Source organism: Schistocerca nitens, chromosome 4 (assembly GCF_023898315.1).
Source record: "Schistocerca nitens isolate TAMUIC-IGC-003100 chromosome 4, iqSchNite1.1, whole genome shotgun sequence".
Taxonomy (NCBI): domain Eukaryota; kingdom Metazoa; phylum Arthropoda; class Insecta; order Orthoptera; family Acrididae; genus Schistocerca; species Schistocerca nitens.
The window spans coordinates 388,622,359-388,634,923 of NC_064617.1; the positions used below are offsets into that span (position 1 = coordinate 388,622,359).

The 12,565-nt window shown below is 42.8% G+C and overlaps 1 protein-coding gene across 1 annotated transcript in view; it reads right to left on the reverse strand.

Annotated features, from left to right (window-relative positions):
- LOC126252327 (solute carrier family 22 member 7-like) overlaps positions 1–12,565 on the reverse strand; it is a 187,191-nt gene that overhangs the window by 84,195 nt on the left and 90,431 nt on the right. Inside the window, exon 4 of the mRNA XM_049953214.1 lies at positions 9,063–9,220. Within this exon, the coding sequence (XP_049809171.1) occupies positions 9,063–9,220 (158 nt within the window). The remainder of the gene's footprint in view (positions 1–9,062; positions 9,221–12,565) is intronic.

A 12,565-nucleotide genomic window follows, 5' to 3' on the forward strand; every position in this document is an offset into this window, starting at 1 on the left:
TTGCATATGTTTGTTCTATCTACTTTTGTCTTGAGGCTTTCCAGCCTAGCTGTGATACCATATATATTTTAATTATTTTATTTACTATTAACTGGATTTTTATTTTGTTGATTTTTAAGATTTCTTGTTTGGAGGCCCTCAGCCACGAAATAATTGCCTTTTTGAAACTTGTAGTTCTAAAGGTTGGTTATGTGCCGTTTTGGGTGAAGGTGTTATTAAATTATAATAAATTACAATTTTGAGTGAACCTGACCGACACCTTATTTGGCCCTTTCCCCAATCCTAATCACCTGTTCTGCCCTGCAGGTTTAGTGGGGCATCTCACTGACATTAATGGCCAGGTCCTCTGAAGTTTGTCAGCCTACCGTGGGACTACTGACAACAATGCTGTGTGGTAGGTGAGCAGCCATGGCAGAAGCTGTTACAAATATGTCAGCTACTTCCAGTGACAACAGAGAGGGGCGTGGTCGCCTCGATACATCGTGTACTGAAGTCAATAAAAGTAATTCTTAACTGTCAACAATGTGTACAGTGAGCAATTCGATCCCACCACTCACCACCATACCGTTCAGAGAGGTGTCAGGAGGCTGACGTCGCCGCAATATAAGCAGGCCGTTTGACACTCAGCGTGGAATAATATCACTTTGTGATGGAAGAAGTTAATTATTTGGGCCATATCATTAGTAAAGATGGTGTAAGAACTCATTCTAAGTTGGTACAGGCAGTGCAAGATTTTCCAGTACCAGGAACAACCAAGGAGTTGCAATTCTTCCTGGGCTACAAGAATTATTACAGGAAGTTCAAGAGGGGATTTATGGATATTGAAAAACCACTTACACAATCGTTGAAAGAAGGTGTTAAGTTTGTAGGGTCAGAAGAATGTCGTGGATCATTTGTTGAAAAATATGTTAATGTCAAGTCCATTGTTGATGATTCCAGACTCTCAAAAGGAGTTCAAATTATCATGTGATGTATTGAGTCATTCACTTGAGTGTGTTTCAAGTCAGGAAATGGGTGGTGAGGAACACCCTGTTGCCTTTTGCACCAAGACAGTTCACTGGAGTCGAAAGGAATTACTCTATAACAGAGAGAGGCAAGCTTAGGTCGGTGTACAGAGTAACATGCTTCTGGTGTTACCCGCACGGTAGAAAATTCAAAGCAGTGTTGGACCACATAGCTTTGAAGTGGTTACTAGTTTTGAAGGACCCATCTTGCTGATTAGCAAGGTGTGCATTGAAAGTCATTGAATTTGAGTACGAAGTAATCCACAAACCTGGGAAGAAACATGATAATGTGGGCAGGTTCAGCAGGAATATAGCGGTAATACAGACACTAGGTCAGAACTTTGGGGAATGACAAGCAGCACAGAGTGCCGACGAGGAGTGTAGATAGTATGGCAAACAACAGTGGATTATTATGTACAGAAACGAAATTTTGACCACAAGTGGTGGTTCCAGCGAACTTGAAGCTAGAAGTATGGTGCGAAATGCATGATCACACCTTATCAGGCTAGAGGGAATGCAGAACGTCGATTCGGAGAGTGGCAGAAAAGTACTGTTGAAAGGGAAGGTAAGAATGATGTTGACCAGTACGTCAGAAATTGTGTGAGTTTTGCAAAGGCGGCACATTTAAATGAGAAGCAGGCACTGTTACAGAGGTTGCCTGAAACTGCTCTGTTTCACTGAGGTGGAGATGTTAGGCCCATTCAACCGAACACCAGCAGGTAATCACTTTGTGCTGACGATAATAGATCATTTCAGTATATCCATTGTGGATGACGAACTGAAACTGTGATTTAAATTGGTGTCTTTCTAATTGTTCAACGAACTTTTTCCATTCCTCTGTTAGTTTGTGGATGAAGTGGATCAGTTCTCAATTTTTATACTTTTAACAACAGTCACATCTGGCATGTATTTCGTCCCCTGGTCTGCAATTATTGTCTATGGCACCTCTGTAAGGTGGCAGAATAAATGGTCAGATTCGCACCTTACATGAGAGCTTTATACATCGCAATGAGAAGGTGAAGATGACACCTAACGTAAATCGACAGTTATGAGAACATTTGCCTATCAGTATGTAATGCAAAAAGGGATGACAGTCAATTGACAGTAATTAACACACCGTTCCTATATAATGCATGTCTTTGAGTGGAAGGTGGAACAGGCAATGCGAGTCGTTTTTAATTTGAAAAGCCATGTGGACAATGGTGTAGTGAAGGTGCGTGCTGCAGGGGTTACGACTGAAACCACTTAAAGGGGTGGCAAGAGGAAGGTTAGCGACTCTGACCAGGTGATTCAGGAGGGAGGACCACGTGTAGCGGCACATCTACAAAAGGGACAGAGAAAAAGCTTTAGAAAGCTGCGTTTCGGAATTCCAACGGTATACGAACAAAAATTAGTTACGCATTTCGATCACATGTCCAGCGAGTGCGACACATGGAAAGGTCAATGTACCATACTTTAGACGTCTACAACGGGCACAAAACTTTCGACTGGCGGAAACGCACTGGGAAGGAGAAAAATACTGAAGTTTCGACGCAGTTTGATAGAAGGGACATTGCGATTGGTAGAGAGAGTTTCCACAAAATAAGAGGAACGCTCCTAATGGTCGGAAAAGGCGGTGACGTGAAGAATGAATGAACCCAACTGGGGGAGGAAGCTCCGCCATGAGTAGAACAAGAGAGAAATTTTTGGGGACACTTCTCTTAACTGGCGTCAAGTGCAGAACACAGCACTTAACGCTTTGCATGGCGCAGAGAAGAAATTTGTGTGGACACTTCGTTCACAGCGGCTGCAATCCAGCTAGAGATTAACTGTAGCAACGTTTAGCTTCAACTGTGGAGAAATGAACCAGCCAAATTAGTTAATTGTTCTTGCAAGAACTGAGGGGGCATTATAATATGCATGCTGCTCCAACCACACGCGTGTATATCGCCATGTACTAAGACTAGGGCTGAGATATGTTTTCTTGCATAACAAGAAACATAGGGGAGGTTTCTGCTGAAAAGTTCAGCAAAGGCCTGATTAGTTTTGTAGGAATTTCAGTGGGAGAGAGCGGCCTTGGAGTCGGCAGCTCGTCGCAGCTTAAGGTAAATACTGCATGCAGAGGCGTAAACTTTGTTGGTTCACCAGCTTGCGTTCACTGTAAGCTCGAGGGGGCTTGGGTAATCTTGCGCTCAAATTTTTCACATAACTAACCATCCACCGTAGATTTGATTGTCATCCTAAATAGTACCGAACTTAGAACCGGAATCGGATGATTTTCGTAGTACTGACCAACATCATAACGTATGTGTAGGAGCAATTCTGTAAAGAAACTTCCAATTAAAGTTTCATAGTATTGTGCTTAGGATTAATATTCTTTCAGAGAGTTAATATTCAATATTGTCGTGTATAGGATTATTTCACTTTGTGATGTTGGCGGGATGCATTATCCATTGCACTGTTTTTAAGATGTCGAGTTGAAAACTATGTAAAAGTTGTAATTTTATGCTAAAATTTGCGACATTAAACTTGTCATTTCAACTTACACAGTTGTTCTCCATTCTAGAATAAGCCCCCATGTTCACCTCTACATTCAATACACACCTGTTAATCACCAATACCTGCGCTACTGTGATTGTTTGCTGGTTCAGAATAGGCACCATCTGTGTGTAACGAGAAAAATGGTCTATTATTGGCATTTATCTGGTAGTAAATTAAATATGCAACCAGTCGATTTTTTGCGATTTATTCAACCGTGAACATGTTTTCGAGCCACTGCAGGCTCATGGACCGTCATGGTGACATGAGGAGAGTGAGGAGCTATGTGGGCTCCATGATGTTGAAGACAGTGGTGCATTGCTGACATTAATGGCCCACGTGGCAATGAAGTAAAGGCAGTGGTGTGTCTGCGGGCAGACGGACTACTGGAGTCAACACATCATGAACAGGAAAGTTCAGACTGGTGTGGCTACCAACGAACTCGCGACTTCGAGGCAGTCGAAGTCGCGAGAACGGCACGTCGATACGCGGAAGGCAATAAAGCGCGGATCAGAACCAAGTATGAGACACGAGAAGTCGTCACCCAAATGTAGAATATCCAAAGAGTAAGTCCAAACCGAGGTTCGAAGATAGTGAATGGAACGCAACGTACAGCTTCACGCAGTACTTTAGATGACTGTCGGGTTATTCCGCTCAGGTTCTGAACGGACTTGGTTGCCAAGAGCAGTACCAGTGTAAATATTTGGATAACAACAACTATAATTTTGGCTGAAATTGGAATACTTGGACGACCTTGCTTGTACATTCGGCAACAAGTACTTCAGTAGAAAGCAATATAGTTCAAGAGCTGACGAGCAGAAAGTACGGAACTTACAGATTAATGTAATAGACACTATCTGATCACCAGTATCCGAACACCCGTAACTGGACATAAATATAGAGTGTGTCGAGCTTTCTTCTTTACGACGACTTGATCTCAGCTGGGGATACTTTCGTAAGGTGCCTGAATGTCTGTGGACGAATGGCAGCACATTCTGCCTCAAGAGCTGAAATCAGAAAAGATAGTTATGTTGGACGCTGGGGTCTGGAGCGAAATTGACGTTCTACCTCATCCCAAAGGTGTTCCATTGGCTTCAAGTCAGGGCCCTGGGCATACCAGTTTATTTCAGAGATATGACTGTCCACAAACCATTGGCTCACAGATGCTGCTTTATGACAAAAAATGGTTCAAACGGCTCTGAACACTATGGAACTTAACATCTGAGGTCCTCAGTCCCCTAGAACTTAGAACTACATAATCCTAACTAACCTAAGGACATCACACACATCCATGCCCGAGCCAGGATTCGAACTTGCGACCGTAGCGGTCGCGCGGTTCCAGACTGAAGCGCTTAGAACCGCTCGGTCACCCCGGTCGGCCTTTAAGACAGAGGGCACTGTCTTGCTGATAAAAGTAATCTTTGCATTCGAACTGTTCCTCTACTGTACGTAATACACAATGTTGTAAAATGCGTTCGTGTCCTTCCCTATCAGCGTTTCTTAAGTGCAATAAGGGGACTATACCGTACCGATGAAAAACACTTTCGCCTCTTCTGTACTTCGCTGTAGGTAAAGGTTTCCAGGTTTTTTTCCAAACCCAATCCCTTCCATAGAATTTCCACAAGATATTGCGCGACTCATCAGTTCAGATAACTCTTTTCCAGTTATCCATTTCCTAGTGGCGTCCTCTTTACACCACCTCTAGCTTCGCTTAGAAATGACTACGGAAATGTTTACGCTGTTATTTTTAACTTCCTACGCACAGTCATTGCTCTTGCTGCACTCTTGGGAGCAACTTGCAACACACGAGTGACTCCTTTCGCGGATTTCATGCGATGTTTTACAACCACCTTCAGCTCCCTTGTTACTCAGGTGACAATCAATGAGCAGCCCACGTTAGAAATCACTCAGCTCTCCTGACTGACTCTTTTTTAGTCATCAGCCTTCTGACCGGTTCGATGTGGCCCACCACGAATTTCTCTCGCGTGCCAACCTCTTCATCTCAGAGTAGTAATTGCAGCCAACCAGCCAACGTCCTCAATTATTTGCTGAATGTATTCCAATCTCTGTCTTCCTCTACAGTTTTAGCCCTCTACAGCTCCCTCTAGTACCATGGAAGTCATTCCCTGATGTCTTAACGGATGTCTTTATCAGTGTTACCCATATGTTCCTTTCCTCTCCGATTCCGCGCAGAACCTCCTCATTCCTTACCTTATCAGTCCACCTAATTTTGAACATTCGTCTTAGCACCACATCTCAAATGCTTCGATTCTCTTCTGTTCCGGTTTTCTCCTCAGACCATGTTTCACTACCACACATTGCTGTTCTCCAGACATGCATTCTCAGAAATTTCTTTCTCAGATTAAGGCCTATGATTGATACTAGTAGACTTCTCTTGGCCTGGAATGCCCTTTTTGCTATTGCTAGTCTGCTTTTGATATCCTCCTTGCTCCGTCCGCCATTGGTTATTTTGCTGCCTAGGTAGCTGAATTCCTTAACTTCAACTGCTTCAGACAATCAATCCTCATGTTAAGTTACTCGCTGTTCTCATTTCTGCTACTTCTCATTACTTTCGCCTTTCTTTGATTTACTCTCAATCCATATTCTGTACTCATTAGATTGTTCATTCCATCCATCAGATCATGTAATTCTTCTTCACTTTCATTCAGGATAGCAATGTCATCAGCGAGTCGTATCACTGATATCCTGTCACCTTGAATTTTAATTTCACTCCTGAACCTTCCTTTAATCTCTGCATTGCTTCTTCGATGTACATATTGTACAGTAAGGGTGAAAGACTACATCCCTGTCTTACACCCTTTTTAATCTGAGAACTTCGTTCTTGGTCGTCCAATCTTATTATTCCGTCTCGGCTCTTGTACCTATTGTGTATTACCCGTCTCTCCCTATAGCTTACCCCTATTTTTCTCAGAATTCCGAACATCTTGCACCATTTTACATTGTCTAACGCTTTTTCCAGTTCGACAAATCCTATCATCGACCGCAACGTCGGAATTGCCTATCTGGTGCCTTTACCTTTCCTAAAACCAAACTGATCATCCAACAGATCCTTAATGTTCTTTTCCATACTTGTGTATATTATTCTTGTGAGCAGCTTGGATGCATGAGCTATTAATCTTATTGTGCGATAATTCTCGCATTTGTCAGCTCTTGCAGTCTTCGGAATTGTGTGGATGATATTTTTCTGAAAGTCAGATGGTATGTCGCCAGACTCATACATTCTGCACAATAACGTGAATAGTCGTTTTGTTGCCACTTTCCCCTATGATTTTAGAAATTATGATGGAATTTTATCTATTCCTTCCGCCTTATTTGACCTTAAGTCCTCCAAAGCTCTCTTAAATTCTGATTCTAATACTGGATCCACGGCGCGTGGGATTAGCCGAGCGGTCTAAGGGGCTGCAGTCACGGACTGTGCGGCTGGTTCCGGCGGAGGTTCGAGTCCTCCCTCGGGTATGGATGTGTGTGTTTGTCCCTAGGATAATTTAGGTTAAGTAGTGTGTAAGATTAGGGACTGATGACCTTAGCTGTTAAGTCCCATAAGATTTCACACACATTTGAACTTTTTTCTTGAATACTGGATCCCCTATCTCTTCTAAATAGACTCCTATTTCTTCTTCTAGCTCATCAGACACATCTTTCCACTCGTAGGGGCCTTCAATGTACTCTTTCCACTTATCCGCTCTCTCCTCTGCATTGCAGTCTTAATGTTATCACCCTTGCTTTTAATTTCCCCGAAAGTTATTTTGACTTTCCTACATGCTGCGCCAGTCTTTACAACAAACATTTCTTTTCCGATTTCTTCAGAATTTTCATGCATCCATTTCATCTTAGCTTCCCTGCACTTTCTATTTATTTCAATCTTCAGCGACTTGAATTTCTGTATTCCTGAATTTCCCTGAACATTTTTGTACTTCCTTCTTTCATGGATCAACTGACGTATTTCCTTTGTTATCCATGGTGTCTTTGCAGTTACCTTCTTTGTACATGTGTTTTTCTTTCCAACTACTGTGATTGCCCATTTACGAGATGTCCATTTCTCTTCAGTTGTACCAACTACTGAACTATTCCTTACTGTTGTATCTATAGCATTAGAGAAGCAAGCGTATCTCGTCATTCCTCAGTACATCCGTATCACACTACTTTGCGTATTGATTCTTCTCGACTAATTTCGTAAACTCTAGCCTACTCTTCGTCACTACCGCATTGTGATCTGAGTCTATATTTGCTCCTGTACGTCTTACAATCCAGCATCTGATTTCAGAACCTCTATCTGACCATGAACTAATCTAACTGAAATCTTCTCGCATCACCCGACCTTTCCAAGTATACCTCCTCCTCTGGTGTTTCTTAAAATGAGTATTCGCTATTACTAGCTGGAATTTATCACAGAACTCAATTAGTCTTTTTCGCATCTCATTCCTTGTCCCAAACCCATATTCCCCTGTAACATTTTCTTCTGCTTCTTTCCCTAAAACCGCATTCCAGTCCCCCATGACTACTAGGTTTTCGTCTCTCTTTACGTACTGCGTTACCCTTTCAGTATCCTCATATACTTTCTCTCTCTCTTCATCTTCAGCTACCGACGTCAGCATGTATAGCTGAATTATCGTTGGCGGTGTTGGTTTGTTGTCAGTTCTAATAAGAACAGCCCTGTCACTGAACTGTTCACAGTCACACTCTCTGCCCCACCTTCCTGCTCATAACAAATCTTACTCCCGTTATACCATTTTCTGCTGCTGTTGACATCACCCTTTTCTCATCTGGCCAGAAATCCTGGCCTTTTTTCCATTTCACTTCACTGACTCCTACTGTACCTAGACTGGTACTTTGTATTTCCCTTTTCAGATTTTCTAGCTTCCCTACTCGGTCCAAGCTTCTCACATTCCACCCCCCCCCCCCCCCCCCCGACTCTCAGAATGATTTCCTTTCGTTGGCTATTCAGTCTTTTTCTCAGGGTCACCTCCCTTTTGGCAGTCCCCTCCCGGAGATACGAATAAGGGACTACTCCGGAATCTTTTGCCAACAGAGAGTTCATCATGACACTTTTTCAATTGCAGGCCACATATACTGTGGATATACGTTATGTATCCGTGAAGAAGTGGTTTCCATTGCCTTTTTCATCCTCATGCCTTTGATCATTGCTGATTTTTCCACCTTTAGCGGCAGTTTCCCACCCGAAGGACATGGGAGTGCCCTGAACCTCTGTCCGCTCCTTCGCCCTCTTCGACAGTGCCGTTGGTCGAATGAGGGTGACGCCTTACGCCGGAAGTCATTGGCCGGCTGATTATTAATCAAGATTTAAGCGCTGGCGGGTTTGGAACCCTGGCCCGAGGACGTTTTTATTACTAATGAAAGACGATACCCTAAGACTAGGGTGAGTGATTGGTCAGTGTCAATTACACATTTGGCTCTAGGCTGAGACCACAAGATACACAGACTACATACCCGTCTTCAAATTTACTGAGTAACACAAAGTTTCAGACTTATGAAAGTGAAACTAAAAGCTAAAGAACTCACCAACGGCCAAGGCAGATTCTAGCATAGGTCCAGCGACGGCTGACACCAGAGACTCGGCCAGGATGAAGAGTACAACGACGTCTGGAGCGAGGACGATCAGCAGCCTGCTGGCCACGTGGGCGACCAGGCACAGGAACTGCTGCGGACGCCGGCCGTACCTGCAGTCACAAACACCTCACACTTCCTGCCAAATTAAAACTGGCCGCTGGACCATGATTCGTGACTACAGCCAGGAACCTTGCCTCTCACTGGCAGTGCGCACACCGAGGGAGCTATCCACTCTCCACTGATTTTACAGGTTTTCTTTTGCCAGGACCTCTCTCCTACTTTCCAAACTTCACAGTAGTTTTCTTCCGGGACTATCAAACCTGGAGAGCCGGAAACGATGCTGTTGGCTGTGTCCAGCCATTTCACAGCCATGTTCTCTTCCAGGAATGTAGTACCCCCTCTAGCTCCGGTAATGGCCTCAGTTTGGTGGGGAAGAGAGTTCAAAAGTGTCTTCACCACGCCATATCCAGTTGAAGCCTCTCACTGGTATTGTGAAGGGTCCACTTTTACGTGGAGCCCAATTTTGTAAAATATTTCGTGAAAAATGACATGAAATGGTTATCATACGTGGGAGAGACTGTATCTTTGGCAACACTGAACCAAAGATGTTGCCTGAGTGGCAGAATCGATTGTAAGTAGGAGCGCGCGGAGCGCAGGAGCAGTTGCCGTTGCACTCTGTTAAAGGTACGATGTAAGACTTAAAGCTGCTGGCTAGCTGTGAGAATTTAGCTGTTGGCCTATGGACGGAGCATAATACAGTTTTGTAAGCTAATGAAATTTTGTATATTTAGTTCTAAGTATGCAGCAACGCAATGTGGCTTTTGCTATTTTGACAGTACTGACCCTTGAATGTAGGAACCAAGTATTTGCCATCAGATTTAATGTATAGGTTGATTAGGTGTGTCCGATTTGTAATATTTTGTGTGTTTTGTAATCCTGATACCGACAAGTGAAATTTTGGAATCTATTTTGGTAAACGATGTTAGACTTTTGTCGTTTAATAATCCAAGTGTCTTTAATTATGTCTGTAAGTGAGGATGGTAGAACAATTGTGAAGTTCACTGATTTTGAAGTTAATGTAAAGTGTTTCATATTAGATTTTGTGAAGGAGAAACTTTACTTTGAATACAATTTTCGAACTGAAGATGTCGTTCTTAGCATATCCTGTTATCAGTACCTCATCCTCTTCCATGTCGTGTTTGTTTAAATTCAATGAGTATTTTTTTAAAGAAATTATTTTTCAACCAGAATCAGAAAAGTAACAGTTTCATTGCGCACAGCATTGCAAAGTGCTGAGGCAATACCCAAAATTATCACTGAACATTTGCAAGGTTATTCATTTATCAACTAATATCCAGACGTTATTTGTATGAAGCTATTTTACGGGCAGCGTTGCACTTCTCTGTGCCAAGAGTGACTATTTTGTATGCCTACTGTGAAGAAAACAGAATAACAAGATTATGTCCGTTGCGCCTCGAGAGCTATGGAAAATGTATTTCGTTGTTTATTTGCATAGGGAATTTTATCAGTTTATTGCACAGGGCCATAGAACTTGGTGCTCACGAGACTGAGTAAATTTCAGAGGGATTGAGTTCATTATAGACATTACATACTGGTTTTTCCAGATTAGGTTGTATAATTTTTCTTTGGATTCCAGTAAAACTGATTAAGCACACCATTTTCTCAACAACACATTACACAGTAAAACCATCATTAAAAGACTTTACAGTATATAGAGCCTTAGACTACTAAACTATGGCGATGTTAATTGCTACGTTCGTCAACTTTGATTCCATGCGGAGCCGTTGTGCACAGCGACTATATATTATTACGAAGAAGAATAGAAACAGAGCAATCAGTCGCAATCCATTTGGTTTTATATTATTCTTGCATATCCAAATTTCAGATATAATAGCCATCTTCAGCGCTAAATTGCAAAGAAATTGCAGAATCAGAGTTGATTTACATAAAACGATAAGTAAAACATCATGTTATCCAATGAAAACGATGTATTTTAGTCAACAGACCATCTGAGTGAGTTATAAACCAACAAACTCCCACCAGTAAATGTCACCAGACGACTTTACTGGTTTAGAGACAGAAGGAAACTGAAGTTGTTGTTAACAACAAGTACAGCAGCCTCGTTAGTATCATGTAGTGAAAGTAAGACCCAGCAAAGTCCAAAATCTAACTAACCCAGTTTCTTTCCGATATAGTAGTTTAAAACTAATTTTTAATTAAATAAAATTAGCAAGTCTACTTTCACATCGCCATTAAATACACCAAGAAATGCCGATTTACAATATATTGATTAATATGTTACTGGTGAAACGATCCAGCAAATCTTATGCAACAGACCGTAATTGGTTCGTATAGCTGTCCCCAACAGAACTGTTACATCACATTCGAAATAAGAATTTTAAAAATTTCTGAAGGTCGTCTTCATAACATACACTACTGACCATTAAAATTGCTACACCAAGAAGAAATGCAGATGATAAACACGTATTCATTGGACAAATATATTATACTAGAACTGACATGTGATTACATTTTCACGCAGTTTGGGTGCATAGATCCTGAGAAATCAGTACCCGGAACAACCACCTCTGGCCGTAATAACGGCCTTGATACGCCTGGGCATTGAGACAAACAGGGCTTGGATGGCGTGTACAGGTACAGCTGCGCATGCAGCTTCAGCACGATACCACAGTTCATCGAGAGCAGTGACTGGCGTATAGTGACGAGCCAGTTGCTCGGCCACCATTGACCAGACATTTTCAATTGGTGAAAGATCTGGAGAATGTGCTGGCCAGGGCAGCAGTCGAACATTTTCTCTATCCAGGAAGGCCTGTACAGGACCTGAAACATGCGGTCGTGCACTATCCTGCAGAAATGTAGGGTTTCGCAGGGAGCGAATGGAGGGTAGAGCCACGGGTCGTAACACATCTGAAATGCAACGTCCACTGTTCAAAGTGCAGTCAGTGCGAACAAGAGGTGACCGAGACGTGTAACCAATGGCACCCCATACCATCACGCCGGGTGATACGCCAGTATGGCGATGATGAATACACGCTTCCAATGTGCGTTCACCGCGATGTCGCCAAACACGGATGCGACCATCATGATGCTGTAAACAGAACCTGGATTCATTCGAAAAAAAGACGTTCTGCCATTCGTGCACCCAGGTTAGTCGTTGAGTACACCATCGCAGGCGCTCCTGTCTGTGATGCAGCTGATAGTCCATGCTGTTGCGAACGTTGTCGAACTGTTGTCTTGCAAACGTCCCCATCTGTTGACTCAGCAATCGTAACGTGGCTGCGCGATCCGTTACAGCCATGCGGATAAGATGCCTGTCATCTCGACTGCTTCCTAGTGATACGAGGCCGTTGAGATCCAGCATGGCGTTCCGTATTACCTTCCTGAACCCAGCGATTCCGTATTCTGCTAACAGT